The sequence below is a fragment of the Ambystoma mexicanum genome, chromosome 10, assembly GCF_040938575.1.
Source record: "Ambystoma mexicanum isolate Mex_15411 chromosome 10, UKY_AmexF1_1, whole genome shotgun sequence".
NCBI classification, from domain to species: Eukaryota; Metazoa; Chordata; class Amphibia; order Caudata; family Ambystomatidae; genus Ambystoma; species Ambystoma mexicanum.
Genome location: NC_090932.1, coordinates 781,665,833 through 781,685,938, shown reverse-complemented (window position 1 = coordinate 781,685,938; position 20,106 = coordinate 781,665,833). Strand labels below are relative to the sequence as shown.

Below are 20,106 nucleotides of genomic sequence, written 5' to 3'. Positions count from 1 at the left end.
TCCACCACTTGTGACACCCTGAGCCAGTGTTGCCTTTTGCTTCCAATTGTATGCTGGAACTTGTAGTTTCATGTTTCCCATTACAATGGTGAGTACATGTCCCAGCATGCAGTTTGAAAACACATAGGAGTTTCTCAAAGATGCCTCATGGAGCTGAGAAAATCTGTAGCTATTCAAACAGGGCTTAGAAATGTAACAGGTAATTGTATTCACCCGTTTATTTGCATTAGAATGGCAGATATTATAAATGTTGAGGTATAACACCATTAAGGAAAAAGAGGCATGTATCCCTTTTAAAAACTTATGTTTGGCTGTGGAAGCAGTAGTTTCATGACAGCTGTCAAGGGGCCTTTGTTACAGCAGACAGCATCACGAACCGTTGCGAAGTTACGAGACGCCGCGTCGTCAAGCAGCCTTCTTCCTCCAAAAGGAAAGCAGCGGACTCTTTCCTTCTGTCAGCTAGCTCGGCGGATGGATATGGCTTCCGGTTCCACCGGCAGTGCTCGGCCGGGCGTCTCGCGAGCCTCGGCGTCACGAGTCGGCGGCAGCCTGGTGCGTCTCCCTCTGTCTGCCACTACCTTCGTAGTGGGAACGTCTGTCAAAATAATGGCGTCCGGGCCGGCTCAGCCCCCGGCGCCCGCTCCTTCGTCTCGCGCGGCCGATGGTATCCTCATTGGGGACCGGCTTTATTCTCAGGTGCACCTGACCATCGACAACTCGCTTATCCCGGATGAGCGGCTCTCGCCTACCCCTTCCATGGTCGACGGCCTGGACCTTAATTCAGAGACCGACCTGCGCGTGCTGGGCTGCGAGATGCTGCAATCGGCTGGCATTCTGCTGCGATTACCGCAGGTTTGTTCGTGCCCCCACGGGAGGGATCGCTTGAGAAACCAGCGAGTCGTGATTGAGGCAGGCGAGTAACCTTCTGTCATTTTGTGTCCTCAGGTGGCGATGGCGACCGGTCAGGTTCTATTTCATCGGTTCTTCTACTCGAAGTCCTTCGTGAAGCACAGCTTCGAGGTGAGGCTGCGATTGTGGTGGTGGGTGGCCTGTCTCGCTGTCCCAGTCCCGTGTCTGGCAGAGAACACTCGTAATTTGTTCTTGATTGTAGAGTGTATCTATTTGTTAACTCCCGAAATGCCATACTTCTTTCCAGCAAAAAGTTGGCGACCAACGCCCCCTCCCGGTCCTTTTTTTGCACTGCCTCTGTTACCCTCGGAGCAATGTTACCCTCTGAGCAATGCTATGGCTGTCAAGTACTTTGGTCCAGACTAGTTGGCTGGAACTCCTGTTCGCTGACTGTCGTTCAACCCAACCAGACCTTCGTGACTGTGATAGAATCACCACAGTGTACAATTACACTGTATACCCCCCATCACTACGCATTGCCAAACACTTTTATTCTTACTCCCCACCCACCCTCAAACCAGCTCGAGTGTGAACTGCCTAGTTGGAACTATACAAAATACGTTACCAGGTACGATCGCATTCATACAAAAAAGGTAGCATATTTGAACAGCGGCGGCTTTGTCTCCTGAAACTTTGAAAGCCTTGCAAAGCATGTTGTTTGAACCACCGAGGCTTCCTTTGAGAAGTTCTCCCCTTCGCTATCACTTATCAGGATAAAACATTTAATTATTTTAAATGTTGACGATCTAGCGCCAAGCACTTAGTTTATTCTACCATTGCTGCCCCGTAAGGTTGCACAAGAGTACAGTGTCAGGAACCCAATTGACACCGCCACATCCCAAGACGGAAACAACATACACAAAACTTAAGGTTTTATTGTTTTCAAATGAAGCTTGCACTCACTTGGTCGATTGGGGCTTCATTTTACAAGACCGAGTGAGTACACCTCAGAACAGTAAAATGCATGGAACCACAAACGCGAACCTGCAGAGTAGCAGCACGCATAAGCTACGGAGGTTCAAAAGGTGATCCAGAGGCACAAACATCCGTTGAGTGTCTCTCCTGCATCCAGCTAGTCTTTCTAAAACATTATATAACATTTTGTTTTCTCTGTCTGACGCGCCACATGGTCTACGCCGGCAGAGGTTGGCCATATTTCCCAAAATACCATTCTTATTTTCATCCCACAAGGTTCTTCATGCACAAAAATCTTTTTTGAATGTTTTTATTTTTTCTAAATGTCTGTATATGTGAATGTATATTAGTGCGATGCTAGATCCAGGGATCATAATTGTTGAGAGCAGTTTACCTCCTACTTTTACCCTAGAAGAGCCAGTTTGCTTGACACCATATGTACCAGGAGCTATTTTATACTCCCGGTGCCAACTTGGCACCATACAGGGTGGCATTTCTGTGTTTGGCAATGTTTTTATAAGAGCATATAGGACACATCTAGAAGACATTTTTTGTCCTGGGCAAGCGATCTTTGCCACAGTAGGCCATGTATAATGGACAAAATATGTATAGTTTGCGTGTCATGCCAAGAATTAGAATAAGGATTTGCTGAGCAACAGCTGAAAACAGCTCCTTGGTTTCCTGCATCACCAAGTAAGCAGGAGCTACCTTTCGGGAATATAGCAATTTGGAAATGTAACCTTCACATGGGAGGCAAACTATAACATTGTGTCCGTCCATTATATAACCCATTATAGTTTAGATGGTCCCTTGGAACACATTTTCAAACACCCAGCGTTCATGCCACAAAGGTACGTTTCTATGTCACCAGTTGGCCTGGGGAGTGAAAAGTAACTCCTGGCGCTGTTGGGGTCCGTTTAACCTGGCTCTTTTAGGCTACAAGTGGGAGCTAAATAGGTCCTTTGTGGCTCTTTCAAACTGTGCATGGACTTGTTAAATTTGTGGTACACTAGCTACCTGCTCCTGCTTTTGCCAGATATCCTGGAGCTGCTTTAGCTTTTATTTCTTTAGAGAATGTGGCAGGAGTATCTCGCGCATGAGTTGCTGTACAGAAAACCAGTTTGGTGTATGAGTCCGGTTACTTCATTACGTACTTTGCTGTGTGGATGTATCCTACCTGGTTATCATGAGTTGTGCATAGAGAAGCAGATGGAGTTATTCCTACGACTCATCGGTAGACTCTGCCTCACATTGCGACTCTTTTTCTGGATCTACCTGATGGGTTGCAAGGAGAGTCTCTGCTTTCTTATGTGGAATGTTTAAGAAAATCCCATCCTGGGTGCAGTATATGTATATAGTACAGGGTGCAAAATGTGCGCTTGCCGTTGGATAATGATATTTAGCTCTTGGTAAATAAGAAATGGTGTGCTCTGTGTAGGAAGTGGCGAGAGATGTTTTATGGCAGGCTAGTAGCTTGCAACTTGACATTTTTACCTCCGATAGTACACCTGCGCTTATACAACAGATGCCTGCCGAAACCAATTGACTGGTACTGAAGGGTTTCGAAGGATGTGTCGGATCTGATTGTAAGGGGTTCAGTAACCGAGTGTATGGCTGTGGTGTTAGCCCTGCTGCTCTGATAACGATCAGTGGACACTTGTACATCAATGAAACTGTCTCTAGGCAGGTCTGACATACGGACCCCTATCCCTACCAAGCAAGGTACACACATCCCTTCTACACTACATTGTGCATATGGCCAGTCTTGGTCAATTGGGATTAGAGGATCCATCTGAACCTTGCTTTCTTGGTTTAGTCAGAATGAGTATGGCCATTCTGGACGGGTAAGAGAGGCCTAGGGGCAAAGGCAGAGGCCTGGGGGCAAAGGCTGGGGGCCTCCGAATTCAAAGGGTTGGGGCTCTCTGATTCATGTTGGGTGGGGGGGCGGAGGCTAGGCTTGTCTGACCCCCCCCCCCCCGATTGCCCTGAAAGTAAGGTCTCACAGGCATCCATTCTTCCAATGATGACTTATTACAGTAATTGCACACCAATGGGTTTGTCAATGCACATCCTGCTCCTTCCTGCCCCGCTTTCTTCATGATCTGGTGACCTTGGAATTGGTCCGCCTCCCCTAACAGTCCCATTTGCCCAGGTGGGTAGACCTTCTTTCCCCATTTCTTTGTCTATTTTTCCCTTGGGCAGAACTCGGTGCATTCTGTACCTGCCTCAGCATATACAACGTTTGTAGGGTCATTAACTTATTCTGAACAGTTTCCTTTAATTCCTGTGGCGCTACACACTAACTAGCAACCCCTACCATCTCAGTTTGGGCGCACGCTATCTGCCATCCAGTGCACGACTTATTCAACTGTGCGTGTAAGTTGGGTAGCAGGCTGGCTACAAAGTAGTTGCTATAGCCTCCTGTGTGTTACATTGTTATTTATAGAGCGCACGATCGCCCAAGGGCATCTTGGCGCGAAGAGTAGAGGAGGATCAGCGGCAGACAGGAACCTAAAAAGCAATCTTTTAAACGAGCGTCAGAAAGAGAGATGGTCATCAATAGCTCGCGAAGTAAGCAGAAGTTTATTCCAGGACCTTGCAGCTGCCACAGAGAAAGCACAGCCTCCTATCCTAGACAGCCTGATCGTGGGACCAAGAGCAGTAGAGCTGACTGAGACCGAAGAGCGTGTGAGGGAATGTATTGGGTGAACTTTTCCTGGAGATATCCAGCTCCCTCTTTATAGAAGGCACAGTGAACGATGCAGAGAGACTTGAACAGAATCCGTTTCTCCGCAGGAAGCCAGTGTAATTGTCTGAGCACGGGAGACGTGAGCCTGTGGGAAAGGATGAGAGACTGCTCTGGCTGCAGCATTTTGGAGCAGTTTGTCTGTTTATAAACAGGTTGGCCAAAATAGAGCAAGTTTCATTAGTCTGCGCTGAGAACCAGTGCAGCGACCACAGGAGCATGGAATTGGGTAGGAATGAAGGGAAGAACATTCCTTAATACACAAAGTTTAAAATGGGCAGATTTACTGACGGCTACAACCTGATCAGCCATGGGGGGTGGTCAAGTGTCAAGTCCCAAGTTTTTCCCAGTAGTGTATGGAAGGGGAAACGGGCCAAGAGAGGTAGGCCAGAAATCAGTAGTCCTGAAGGAGAGGGGGCAATTAGTGCCCAATACAAGGACCTCCAGTCTTGTTACCATTCAGTTTAAGTGATTCAGTGCCATCCATGCTCCCAGATCCTCCAGGCAGCTCCTCAGCCGAGATGCAGTGTCAGGTCGAGACAGACCAACAACTGGGTGTCATCGGCGTAGGATTAATCTAAATCCGTGAGTGTATGAGGAGGAGGCACCTAATATAAATATTGAAAAGTATGGGCGAAAGAGAGACCCTGCAAGTAAGCCTTTCTGGTTCAGAGCAAAAAGGTGGAAGAGAGACTGATTGAGAACAGTCGGCCAGAAAGGCTGATAACAGGTTTAGGACCTTGTCTGATATCCCGGCCTCTGCCAAACGGAAAATATGGTATGGTTAACCGTGTAAGTCCAAGAGTACCGCTCCCACTCCGCCTTAGTCATCCATGGGAGCAAGGTCGTCCAATACAGAATTTAGAACCAACACAATGCCCCTTCCAGGACGAAACCCTGATTGAAAGATGTCAAAACACCCTGAGGATTCCAAAAAGGAAGAAAGCAGTGGGGAAACAAGGGCCTCCATAACCTTCATTAGCACAGGGAGAAGCGAAATGGGGCAGAAGTTTTCAAGCATCCCAGGGTCCAACTTAGGTTTTTTTTAAGCAGAGGTATTACCAAAGCATGTTTCAGTGGACTATGAATAAATCCCTCAGAAAACGAGGCATTAACTGCCCCAGTAATATGAGAGATAATATTGCCTGAGATGTCTTTAAGCCAAGTGGGTGGTATAGGGTCAGCCAGAGAGGCTGATTAGGGGCTCTTCAGCGCCTCAAAAATATCAGATTCACAGAACACAGGAAAAGAGGACCAAGTGGACTTGGGCAGGGAAGGAGGAGAAGCGGTCAAGGCAGGAGTGGATTGACTGGCCACTAATACCATTGCGGATAGTTTCAATCTTGGTCAGAAAAGATGACAAGGAATCTCAGAGGGCTTGGGATTGCGTAACAGCAGACCCAGTTGTGGTAGGGGTGGACAGGGACTGAACACGTTTGAATAAAGCCATGGACGTATTAACTGCAACTTGCACCTTTTTGGCTGAAAAAAGATTAATTGGCAGCGCTAATAGCTTTTTGGTATGTAGACATAGTGCTACGGAAAGCATATTCATCGGTGTTAGAGTAGCCCACACGCCAGTTCCTCTCTGTGGATCTGCAGCAGAGTTTAAGAACTCTAAGATCATCAGAGAACCACGGCTCCGAAGTGTTTATTTTACAGAGCCTAAGTGGGGTCAGCTGATCGGCCACAACTAAGGACTCACCCAGAGAGTTAAGTGAGCAAGGACTATGAGGGGTCAGCTGGGCATGAAGGTAGGCAACCAGTTCAACTTTATTCACTTTGCGCCAATTGCGTTTGAAAATGGCAGGTTTAGTAGGAAGCGGCTTGGCATTCTGTAACCGAGTAGAGAATGAAATTAAAAAGTGGTCAGTCCAAGTTAGAGGGGAGGGAGAAGAAACTCCAGAAATCGGAACAGGGGGCGAAAATAGCTGGTGCGTAGGTTCCAGAATTAACTGGGGTAAGCCCAGATCCACCATTAAGGAAAGAAAATTGGTGACTTGGCTAGAAGGAGAGGTGTTGGCAGGTAGGTTGAAATCACCAATGACCCACAGTTTAGGATGCAGGGTCTTGATTTCAGAGACCAGGTCAGGGAAATTATTAGAAAACACGGCATCTGTACCTCGAGGTCGATAGACCAGTAAGATGGTAAGCGTGGATAGAGGAGAAACAGAAATCCGGGCCTGGCAGCACTCCATTTTTAGTGCATGGGTAGGCACCATGCATACTGTCGTTTTATGGATAATAGCCAGTCCACCTCCACGGTGAGCTGATACCCGATCGACATGGGCCAAGTATAATTGGGGGGGCGCAAAGCCTGTATGATGGCAGGACCAGATGTCTCCCTCAGCCAGGTCTCCATGAGGAACAGATCAGGCTGGGAGTCCATTAACAGTTCGTGGCAGTCCAGGGCATGAGTCACTAAGGAGCAAGTATTTAGGAGTCCACATTGTAAGCCTGTTTCAGTGGATTGAGGCAATACAATGGGCAGTTTGATGAAACCAGGAGGCCAATTAGTCCCAGCAAGGGCAAGCGTCAGCAGAGAGCTGCGATCCCAGGAGACCAGTGAGGGGAGGGTGTTCTTCCCCCTTCCTGCACCTTAAGCGCGCCCTCGGTGCGCTGACGGAATGCCCGCTGCGCCGGCGAGTGATGCAGCAAATGCCGATGGGGAAGCAAGGAAAGGCAGAGAATCGCCAGTCAATGGACAAAGAGGACTGGAACAAATGCAGCGTTCCAGTTCTCTTCCACTCAGAAGTCAGGAAGAGCACAAACAGAATTAAAAAAAAAAAAAATTAAAACAGATATAGCAGCTTAGTAAATTAAACAATCTAGGAAATAGAAGTCCTAAAAATAAAATGGCAGCATTATGCACGTGGCAAAGGCAGCATAAGTGAAGTGTCAGTAAAATACAGGCATGTGTGGTCTTGTCTGGTTTAGTGGTACTTGAATGTTGGGTGAATCAATATCTTAAGTAGACCTAAATAGTCTGCAGGTGATTCGCTTTTATTTTGTTTGCTTCCCCAAGGCATACATTAGTTTTGCAAAATTGATAGTCCAGGTTGCTAAATAAAAATATATTTTGATTAGTGATCCAACATATGATTAGCAAATTTGTATAGCGATACTTTCACTTGGGACAGGCGTGGAAGGCCTGTGGGTTTCAGGGTTCGAAATTGAAGGGAGCTTGGAGCTATTTAGATCCTGTTTGTAGCCTAGCTGAGCCTGATTAACTTGACGCCAACAGCTACCAGGAGCTACTTTTGGCTCCCGAGACTAACAGATGCCGAACAAACACACCTATGTGAATTTAACTGTGCATTTGGGAAAATAAGCATTTGGACACATCTGTATGCCATTTAAAGCACAAGGTCATAAATGGGCGAACTGATATGATTGCAACTTATGTAGAAGTTATATTTGCAGAACACTATGCACTAGCTCCTAGTTCCCCGGTGGCAGATCCTTATCAAGGCTGGAAACCCAAGAGCTACTTCTCCTGCTTATCCAATTTTATTTTGGAGCCCTGGGCTTTGTAGCCTTGCCAAGCCACTAGAGAGACTCTATTTGCACTAGTCAGTGCCTAGTGATATCTGATTCATGGCGAGTAAGAAATTCTGTTCTTTGTGTATGTGGAGAACAGTAACTTTTCATGCCTGGCTAGTAGCATTCAACTTGAAATTTTGCACCCTTATGAGTTGATGCCTTTTTAAGGCATGTCACTGGACACTGCTTTCCTTAAATTAAACCGGTCTACCCATGAGACCTTCACAAATATATTTTTTATATCAAGCATTTGTTTTGAATAATAGTTAAACCAGACAAATGATTAAATGTGTATGTACGTATATATATAATAGTTAAAAGGGACGTTATGGGTACGTTGCGCTACTAAAAATGTATCTCCTTTACTGAAAAAACTATGCTACAGGAAGATTATGCTCAGTGCCGTACTAAAAACCTATCGACATCACTGGAAAAACGTTGGTAAAGGGACGTTCTGCTTCCGTTGCCCTAACAACCTAGCAAATTCAGTGCAAAAACATTTGTTACAGGGACAAATGCACTAATCACAACCAATTTTATAGTATGGTTACAAGTAAAACCGAAAAACCCCACACATTCGCCAGTTATGGTAAGCTAAGCAACCATAACTCGCGCCAGCACTGTGCTCTGCTAAGACTAACACCCATGACATCAAAGATGGCATGATATCCCTGATGACATCGCATGTCTGGCTCCCTCCTTTTTTGTTCACTTGCATACGTAAGGCAGGTAGTTTTCTTCAGACTCAGGAACGGAACATGGAAAAGGTACTATGTTTGCAGAGCTTGCCCATCTCATATGTTCTTACACTGCTTTCCTAAGGGTTCAGTCACAGCATATAATAAAGATAGATAAGGGAAGAAGCAGGCCTGTATCAGAGCAATCATTTGTGTGGATAAAGATAACAAGTTAGGTTAAGAACACCTTCTGGTAGTACATTTGCTTTTTTGATCAACTTTACGTTCCCTGTATAGGTGCATTTGTGTGTGCTGTGGTCTCTTATGGTTTGTGTAGTAGTACAGATATGTTGTAAGTGAGGCGTTAGTAGCTACTTATTAAACGTTTCACCTTACGTGAAACTCGGACACAAAAGCATTTATCATTTTACTATCTAACGTGGCAAACATTTGGATATTGATCCTCTATAGTGCATGCTGCAGGCAATGCCTACGTTTGGCTCCTACACTGGAAAGGACTCTGTAATGCAATTGTGTTTATAGCTATGCATTGTGTAATGAATAGTTCTCCGAATGACCTCTAATAGTTTTATGGTAACTTTTTTTTTTTTTTTTGTTTTTTGTGTTCGGTTAACATTACCTTTTTAAAAATGTAAGACATCCTCAAAATCCATATAAAACATAGAAAAGGAGGAAAACAAATTTCATATTGCATCATTTTACCAATCAAATTTGAAATCCAGTCTAGATAAAATATAATAAATACAGTCCCTAGCAGGCCTTCTATTCCTCTTTCCTCCTCACATTATATTTAAGTATTGAGCAGTAAACTGTTTCTGTCCTTTCCATCTAAAGGATCATTCTCCTACCGTTCAAAATACAATGTTGCATCTTTCTAGCATCTGGATCACTGCTATTGTCATACCTTGTGAGTGACCGGCAATCAACCTCTCCCACAACTTTTCTGGAATATAATGTGGTGACTCAAAACCAAATATTCAGAAAAGGAGAGATCTTGATTGCCATGTGCCGTTACACTCCATTAATAAGTGTCTGATAGAGTTTCTGGATTTTTACAGACCTGGTACAGTTGAATAGCAGAATCACCAGGACCTATTTTCGCAAGAACCTTCCCAGTATGTATAATATTCAACCGCAGTCTCAGAAATTTCTTCCTGATCCTCCAGTCCGGGAACTTCACCAGATATTTAGATATCCCAGTTTTTTGTCCACTTTCTGCAATGGGTCTGGGTTGGTGGCGAGACACACTTCTCGATCGTATTGATCCAGTCCATCTCATCCCATCTTTTTTTTTTAGCTTTCACCAGGTTCTCCATTAGAGTTTGTATATCGATGTCGGCCTTAAGCAGCCAATCTTCTACCTGAGTGCGCAAATGTGAAAGCATTTTTGATTTATTTTCCATGTGGACCTTTATATCTGCATAGTGTACCTTCTTGGGCTATAGTTATGAGACGAAAAAGAGAGACTAATTTCCATCCTGCTTGTGCTTTTAATGATCTTATACCCAATTCAAACCTAATATTAGACATCAGGAGGTACATTGGCAAACCGAGAACATTTTTCCGGCGGACTCCCTCCCATTTTTGCTATGTTCCATTCCATACCTGTGGCTTTGTTTCCACCCCGTACAGTATGACTAGGATTACCTTAGCCTAATAACGTTTTATTAATGGAAGGATAGAGAATCTGCCGTATCTCATCAATATTTTTTTACATCTGAGCAGACAGTTGTTTCATTTTCATCGAGATGTCATGCTCTACTTTACAATGAGCTGGGGAGGCCTATATGTTACACCCCTGGTATATCAGTTCTTCTACCCTTGGGATCTGCTGGACCCCCTCACCCCCATTGACCATTGTTGATAAACCACTTTTTTGTTCTTCTACCTGAAGACCATTATCTTCGATTTGTTGGGTTTCAGGGCTTACCCATTTACCTCTGCATAGCAATGCAGGCTGTTCAGGAGACGTTTCAATAGCTGCCCTATGTAGTAAGACAACATCATCGGCATAGGCAAGCCAGTGAATCTTTTCCCCGTTCAACACTGGACTTGCCAATGGTGACTGCTCACCCATATCGGGTATGTATAAGTTGAAAAAAAGCAGTGCCCCCAAACAACCCTGGCGGACTCCCCATTCCACCCCCACTGGCTCTGACAGGTGCCCCCCCCCTCATCTAGACACACTCTGGCTGTATTGTTTTTGTGGATTAGCATCCCCAATATTCCTTCTGGGACCTCCATTGCCCTCAGTTTTAACCAGAGCAACCCTCCATCTGCCTGGTCAAAGGTTTTGGAGAAGTCTACCCACACCCCAAATAGCTGCTGCCCCGCTCTACTTCTGAATTTTCGCTCATTAAGTTTAGCACCAAGCCATTTAGAGCTGTGGACAGGCCCCTCCTAAAGCCTGTTTGGCATTTCGATTTTACTTTCTATGTCCAGGAAGGCGATTGGACGGTAGTTGGTAGCTGCTGCCCTATTGCGCGCCCCCTCCCTCCTTGAACAGAGGGATGACAATTGCAGATTTCCATGGTGGGGGCAATTCTTGTCTTGTCAGAATCTCTCTAAAAAGCCAGTTCTAAAATTACAATTTGGCCGTAGTCTGAGAATATTTTTCAAAACATGGTACGTCAGGCCACTTGGGCCTGCTGCTTTTGATGACGAGCTTTTCCCAATTATTTCTGCAATATATTGTTCATCAAAGGCTAAACCCCAGACCACTGGCTTGTTGATCAGTACAATGGATTTCTGTGTTTTCCAAATACCGACATTAGGTGCTTAATCCAGTCTTTTTCAGAGACCAGATTACACTGCCTGGATTCTGATTTTTTTATTTTTTATTTTTTTTAGTTTTTCCAGAAACCTTCTGGATGACAATTATAGAATTGTATGTTCTCTGGGAGCTAGCATTAATATTTTTCCCTTCGTATTTGTTTTTGCAGAGGCGTACTCTCACTTTCCTGCATTCGACTACTTGCTTATATCTCTCATGGGGTTCCATCAGAAGGTCTAGGAATGATAATTTCAACCGTAGATGGTCGCTGCCTCCTCCTTCTCTGATATTTAGAGTAGCCTTTTGCTCGAACAGATCCGCTGACAAAAATAGATAGTCTAAAGTTGATATAGATACTCCCTGGCATCTAGTTAGTTTGGCTGGGATGTCCCTCGGTAGTTTCCCATTTGCCATTGTTAACCCCCAACCTTTAAGAACTCCACCCACAATCGGCCATTCTGAGATTCTATGCAATGTTTGCTTTGTTTGTTCTTTTTAGAGTTGGGTACGTTGCAAGTTCAGGTTCCCTCCCAATATTATTGGAGCCCCATCAAACATAATTCTGATTTTCCTCAGCAACATTGCTAATTCATCAAGAAAAAATCAGAGCTGAACCTGCGGGGTTCCAATAGATATTACAAAATATGACCGCCAAGACACTTCTTCTTTTTTTTTTTTTTGTCTCAATTTTGCTTTGGCTGTAGGGTTTGTTTTTTTTCTGCACCGGTTTCCAATGAGCAATCTTCTGGTTATTTAGCACTCCATTACAGTCACTGTTGAATAACTGTTTTCCAGCTTCCAGTTTCTGTATTGTCCTCAGGAAGATTGTGGCTATCTGTATCACATCCCTGAGTATTTTTCTTATTGAGGGAATTCACTTGGGGTACTATTTCTGCAGTATGTTGGATTTCTTTAGGTTCCACAACATTTTTTCCTTTTCCTGTGCAGCCCAAGTTTATTACTCCTTGCACTTCTGTTTTTAGCCCCACCAACACCTTTTATAATACCAGTTCTTTCTTTATCCAGTTACTACTGCACACTCCTTGTTTTCCAGAAGTCTTTTGGCACACTCTGCCATTGATTTCTTTCTCAGATCCTTACTACGATGTTTTTCTATTGTAGTAATTAGATAAACCTCTTCCTCTGTCATTGTTGCTCATGAAACATTTGATTTTTGTTTTTAAGAAGGCATTCGTCTCTGAATGTTTTAGTCTTCCTGATTTTGTTTTTTAAATTTTTATTTTTTTTCATTCATTTTTTGCAATTAAATTTCTTTGAGTCTTCGTTTCCTCCGGGCTTCTCTCTTCCTTTCCCTTCTTCCCCCTAGCGACTGGTGGGGGTGGAGTTCCTCCTCTATGATCGACAAGTCCTTATCCTGTTTTGAAGGACTGTCGGGTGGCGTTAGCTCCACTAGTTCTTCCTCGTGGTCCCCCTCCCCTACATTTGCCAATCTCCTAAATTCTTCCAACACTGATTCAGAACGTGGCGTATCGTCCATCTGTGAGTTGTGCTCCTCCACGTTCATTCTTTGATCTGTCACTCCTCCCTTGGTTCAAATTATGTAGTTGTCATAATATTCTGCATAAGGGTAAGGCCCGCCTCGTCGTCTTTCCTTCGGCTACCAATGTTTGTTGTATTGCCGACAAATCTAAGCCTTGTTTGGTTGTTTCAACTTTTAAGTCCTGCAACCTGTGCATTATGATTGAATTTATTGTTTTGTTCCATCCCACCACTGACGCATCCAATGTGGTCATTTCCTTTGTCAGTTCTAGGAGTGTACCTGTCTGTGATTGCAATTCTACCCTCAGTAATTCAAAAACTGAAACTAGGGAGTTGAGAACGTAGTTCAGTGCTGATAAGAGTATTTTCATTTACTTCCACAGCTGTTATCTTTGTCCATAGCGGACATATTCAGATTTTCTGGCTCCATTCGGGTTTCATTCATATAGGAGGATGAAGGGAGAATCAATACTGTCCTTTCTGGCTCTCCTCCTTAACAGTGGTTCATTGTGGTTATTTAATGCCACTTCTTCCTCATTAGCACTTTTGCTTGTTCTTTTATCGAAGTTGTCTTCTATTGTCCTTTGATTTTTTTTTTTTCTCATTGTAACTGCAAATTCCAAGCCTCTTTTACAATTATGTGCAATAGGGTTTAGGTCTCCTTCGGATTCCTCTCCCATCTCGGGTGTAAGAGGTACTGCTTCAGCATGAACTAAAGCCTGAATGTTTTGTACCCCTGGCGAGGGATGGACATCTGCCTCAACCTGGGAGGTAGGGGCCTTCTGGAGGTTCCATGCAATTGTAGCTCCCAATGCTGGCTCTTCCCACTCCGTGGCCCTGTCATCCTGCATTGGGTTACTGCGCAGTTTCATTCTTTCCGTATATACGCAGTATGTATTTTGCTTTATAGCACTGCCTTCTGGTATTCACAGTATTGCCTTACTGCTTTGCTTGTGTTGCTTATTTTGTTGCTAAGACACGTCCAACTTTGCTCTACTTTCCCCACTCGATGAACTTTGGAGAAGTTATTTCAACAGTGTCGGATGCTGCGTGTTGGAATGCACAGGTTGTACTAAATTTCCCAATACAATCAGAATAGAGCTTATCAGGATTCCCCGGGCATACGTGGCATGCGGCTGATTGTTATTGCTGTTCCAAACGGGATCAAAGGAATTGGCTTCCCGCAGTCTCCCGGACGGCTGTGCTAATCGGATGCAATTACACTGCTGCTTTGCCGTGCCCAGTTCCACCGGATCATGTCGGGACTATACGGCATGGCTTCCGTTGTGGTTACGTGGTGTTTTCCCACGAAATTATTTCTCGGGATCAAAGGGGAGTTAGCCCCAACAGTCTCCCTTTTCCACCTGGTAAGCAGCTATATAGCACTACTCCACTAAGGAATTAGGGTTCTTAAGCCGAGTGTCTTACAGCCACTTACCGGTGTGCGACTTCTCGACTTCATCGATGTTTAGTTTGAATCCGGATTTTTACTGTCACACGACCACTGAAGCGGGTTACTCGGGTCCTCTAACTCCTCTACGATCCACGATAGTGCTGGCACCACGCCTCAGTCCCTTTTGTAATATGCACCTCGAGCCCCAATCAGAAAAGATGCAGCGCTCTTGTCTCCGCAGCCTGACTTCTCGCTGAAAAGGTTGTGAGGTCGGTGTTTTGTATGCAACTTCCTGAAGGGCGTGTCTATCCACCTTGGAGTTGCTTAAAGGTGTAGTGCACCAATAAAATGAATGCCAAGTGCGCTGAGTAAAGATGAAACTTCAAATGTCTCACAGCAATAAACAGCAGAAAGAGATGCAGCACCCTTGTCTCCGCAGCAAGGCTTCTCATTGAGAATCTCTTGTGCAGGCTTTTCATGAAAAGTAAATGCACATGTGATGTCATGGTGTTGGTCTTAGCAGAGCAGAGTGCTGGTACGAGTTATGGTTGCTTAGCTTATCATAGCTGGCAAATGTGTGGGTTTTTTCAGTTTTACTAGATGGTTTGTTGTTACAGCAAAAATATATAACGTCCCTGTAACAAATGTTTTTGCACTGAATTCGCCTGGTGGTTGTTGGAGCAATAGAAGCATAACGTCCCTTTACCACGGTTTTTTCAGTGATGTTGATAGTTTTTTACTAGGGCACTGTGAGCAGAACCTTCCTGTAGCATAGTTTTTTCAGTAAAGGGGAGATGTTTTTAGTAGCGCAACTGAACCATAACGTCGCTTTAACAATGTTTTTTGTTAGTGAATTTCATGTTTTTAGTAGGACTCTGTAACGGGAACGTTGCTTTAGCATAATTGCAGTAACGGTATTATGTTTGTAGTACCGCAACTTGGCCATAACGTCCCTTTAGCAATATTATTTTAGTAATCATGTTTTTAGTAGGGCACTGTAACTGGAATGTTGCTTTAGCATAGTGTTTTCTGTAAAGGAGATATAGGAGATATGTTTTTGGTACTGCAACTGAACCATACCGTCCCGTTTAGAAAGTTTTGTCACTGATAGCTTGCCTACCCTCCTCACAAACTTTTGGAAAGCCCAAATTCCCCTGTGTAACTATCCATTTGTGCTACCTCCTCCCTTGCCTAATAGTGTCGGTGTATCTTACAAATGAAAGGGGTGCATGTTAAGTGTTGGTGAGAGTGGTGTTTCTAACATAGCATGGTAAATCTGTGCCGCACATTGCTAACCGAGATAGCTTCTGGTAAGCAATGTGGAGGTTTCCTATGCAGACTGCACCTGGCCGGCGTATGTGCAATCACTGTAGTGCTGGCCGCATGTTCTAAAGCATTTTTAATTACTTGTGGGAGCGCACGTCTATCCGTTGTACAACTATGTCCATGCTTGGGGCATCCTCTATGTGCTGGTAAGAGCTCCCCTGTCGTCAACCCTACGGATTGATATGGTAGGCTAGCAAATTTCAAGTATTGTTCACCACTACGTGGGTTGCTCTGCAAACCTACCAATTTGTCGCAGCACCATGCCCACTGGAAAACAAGGAACTGCAACCTCGAGTGTACGATGGGCTTGCAAAATGTCAAAATAGTTTCATGTGCTGCTTGTCTTTCCATGACCTCTGCACTGAGCACTGTGCCGTAAATTGTAAAGGGTTCGCCTGCGGGTCGTGGAGTTGGAGATAACATTTAACTGCAGGTGTGGCAGTTTGTACTGAGTCAGCAAAGCAATGGCAAAGCTGGTGCGGCTTGGTCACTGCATGTTAAGTGAAGTAAGCAAAAGGCAGATTCTTCTGAGAGCAAAAAATATCACTGTTGGTTAGAACAGTGGTGTAGCCGCATGGGTTGCGCTTTAATCTTTTCCTGCACGTATTGGAGCTGCGTTTCTCCGTGTTGTAAGCATTATTGTATTTCAAAATTCATTCAACTTTGTGCGTGCTAGTCCTACGGCTAATGGCATACCATGAACTGTCGTACCGCATGTGACGAACAGCAATGCAAGCATAAGGGACCAGTGGGCAGGGTACCCTGCCAAAAATGCAGTAGGGTAATTTCATGTACAACAGTCTCCACGTATGCTGCAGCCTACAACAGGGGCACTCCTGTACAGCAGCAGAGCTTTAAAACACCCTTGTAGACCATATGCTGCGCTAATGAACCCTTACCTGCCAAAGGGCATTGTAGTGAGCATCTACTGCAACGCGGTACTCCACAGGGGGAAGCTACTTTGAAGTGCTTGAGAAGAGTCCGTCCGGGAGCATCACAATGATTGGGGGCTATTTGTTAGGGCCACCCAACATTACCCTCTCTGCACGTCCCCTATGGTATCCCTGTAGGTGCTGGCCCTTGCCTTTCGTTCCTTCAGTTGCGTGTGTTACAAGGTGAAAAGAAATGGAAATTAACTGGAAAAGGGGGAAAAAAGTTAAGAAAGCTCCTCAAGAGTTCAACAATGTAAGTGGCAATGAAGGGGAGGCAGGGCGCCGCACATCGTATACCATCCACAGATTGTGTGCTAAATAAAAGGAGCTGTGGTACTGTGGAAAACGATCAGGTAGAAATGGCTCGCTGTTGAAATAGATTGTTTTACGTGTTGCGCACTGGAGCTCTTGAAAACGCACTGCAACACCTAGCACAAACATTCTTCCTATACTTCCAAAAAGGGCAGCAAGGCAATTTGTGTATGGTGTGCAGAAATCGGAAATGCACTAATGTTAAGAGGAACGCTATTTGTGGGGAAAACTCTTTGTGCTGTGAACGTCGGATTCATATTTGTAAAGTACGACATTGCACAAGTCGTAAAAAAGCACAAATGGACTTCTTCACAATGTACTGCGCTTTCTCCATTTCCGGACCAAATGAACGTGGCGACATCGGTGTCTGCGGAATGGGATAAAACATTATGTGGAAGATCGGAAACAGATGCATGACCTGGCAAGTGCCTCCTTCAGCGCACAGCACTGAAAATCGTGTTGCATGTTGTGCAATTTTCCCTCCACAATGAACAATATTATCGTTGTGATCGCGCGTCACCCAGTCTCACACAGACAAACCAGTAGGTACGCCATACGAGTACAAATCCACTGGACTGTTTTCCATTCACTGTCAATGTATTTAGAACTCCCCCACAAAGCACACCCTGTGGCTCGTGCAACACACAGCCATAAGTGCACCCTCTGCATTTTGCTCGACAAATACACCATGTACCACAGTCTGTGCGTGCAGTCCCCACACCCAGAAACCTTATTGACTAACCCTGTGTCCTCCACAGGCCCAATTCTATGGCCACCATCTGCAAAAGGGGTGTATGTCACACGTGCCACCCTGCAACACTTGCAGTGTCCACTGACTTTTTTTTGGGGTGCGGGAGTGGGGAATACATTTCAACCAGGTTAGGGGACATAGTCAGTAGTGGTGGCTCTGAAAAGAGCCTTTTTAAAAAAAAAAATGTAGTTGCTTCCTTTTTAATAAAAAAAAAGTATAGTATTTTAGTTTTGTAGTTGAGCTCATATGCTTACAGTAGGCTCTTCAGTGCACCCTGTATATTGGAAAACAAAATCTCATTGCCACTGGTCTACAAAGAAATTCTGTTAGCTTTGAAAAGGTGTATATATCGAGAACCAATGTTGTCGTCACAGGAGAACATCCCAGCAGCACTCAAGAAGTCACACATGCTTCGGTTGATTAGACCCCTCCCGACCTCTGGCTGGCGACAACAATCATTGGAATAGTCGCACACTATTCGTGCTGGTATACTTGAGAAAAGCACCTTGGCAGTGGGAAAAATGTGCTTAACTGCTTTCATCAACTTCTTCAGTTGACGGTACACACTGGAACAAGCCATGGAACCCAAATGCAGCGCTCCATAGTCCACGACCACAGCATACACAGTTGCAAAAGTGTCCACTCATCGACATTTAGCAAGTAGACCGCCGAAATTGAGCACATCGCCACAGCACCGCAAAGCGTCCACTGCCTCCAATCGAATCACAATGAAAACCTATTTCGACAGCGTACTGGAACAGATCTTCCACAAACTCATGACCGACTACCAAAACAGTGCGTCTGTCCATCTCTGCCTGCCACCCTCACTGCACTGACTAATGGAAAAACATGTTGCTGCCCTTTCCTGTGATGTACACCCCAAGCACCTGATTGGACAATTTCCCACAGTCCCATTTCCATTGGACAGCATGGTGATAAGAGCAGAATGTGGCGCATGTGCTTTCCGAAATACAGCGAGGGTCGCGGCCAGCAAAGCAGTAGTCCTTCTTCCCTTTCCACTGCTGTTGCTCCACCACTACCTCATTGGCTACTATTGAATAGTGACGCACATCCACCAATCGCATCAAAGCTGCCGTCATCCAGCACTGTCACTCCTGTACAACACTTCAAATGCCCCGTTACACATTCACACTCAGTGTCGTGCCATTCCAAAGCACGTCCACTACAAAGTTCAGTAAAAGTATGCACAATTTTTCCATCCACATGCCCACCCAGGGTGTGGCACGTGTAATCCTGAAAGTACCGGGGATTCTGCTACCTTTTGGTGATAGTGAGGGTTGAGGGTGCGGGGGGAAGCAATTTCAAGCAGGGTAGGGGATTGCGTTTTCCATCGTGGCTGTAGAAATGTTTTTATTTTTTGTATGTGCTTGCAAGCAACTTTTTTAGTTTTTTCTTTTTATATGCGTTTGTTTGCCTCTCCTCACATTTTTACGAAATTCTGCTCAACGCTTCTTGCACAGTGTAATAGAAAATGGCATTGCCAATGGCGCTCCAATAAATGCCATTTCTATTAAACCACTGCATATTTTGCAACCCCAATGCATAAATCGGTTACCTTCTGACCGCTGGCTGGGGACAAATTACAGCGTCATGGACCTACACTGCTCTTGGTGTTATGCATGAGAAAACCACCTTGACAGTAAGGAAAATATGCATCACTGTGTTCAGCAATCTCATCAGTAGACTGATTAACCGTCCACACGACATGTAACCCAAATGTGGACTTCCGTAGTGCACCACAACAAAGTCCACGTTCATGACCGACTATCTGCAAAGGCGAACCATCCTGCCAAAACTGCAATTACCCTGACCGGTCCAGAAAGTGTCCACTTCTTCCAACCCAAAAGCACTTTGCAAAGAGCTCACCACTTTTGCAGCAGTAGATGTTAGCATAAATTCATTATGGTGGCATGCATATGGGTTACCTGCCTTGCTTACATTTGTTCCTGAGGAGGTTGCTGGATGTCGTGAGGACGCTTTTTCCCACGCCAAGGTGCTTTTGTCATCTATAATACCGCAAAGAGTATGGCCTACTGCTCATGGATGTTCCGAGCCAGACGAAGGAAGGTGTCTCATAATATTTGCTAATTTCATGTATGCACGGTGCGTTCACTTTTGTCAGGTCTATGCACTGTCTGGCAAGCACATCTAGCCTGCTGGGACTGCACAATGGTTACCCTCTCTGGCCTTGATTACCCGGCTACACGGATTAAATAATTCCAAGTTCTCTTAAAACATGGTACCTGTACACTTTTTAAATGCCTACTTGTTTTATTATTTCCTCTAG

The 20,106-nt window shown here is 44.8% G+C and overlaps 1 protein-coding gene across 2 annotated transcripts in view; it reads left to right on the top strand.

Moving 5' to 3' along the window:
- Positions 1-390: 390 nt before the first annotated feature.
- The window catches only part of CCNL1 (cyclin L1), a 319,029-nt gene continuing 299,313 nt past the window's right edge, over positions 391-20,106 (top strand). Inside the window, exons 1-2 of one of the 2 annotated variants that reach the window (XM_069618436.1) lie at positions 391-852; positions 946-1,020. In XM_069618436.1, the coding sequence (XP_069474537.1) occupies positions 472-852; positions 946-1,020 (456 nt within the window). In that variant the 5' untranslated portion in view covers positions 391-471. The remainder of the gene's footprint in view (positions 853-945; positions 1,021-20,106) is intronic. The other variant, XM_069618437.1, reaches the window with a different exon arrangement.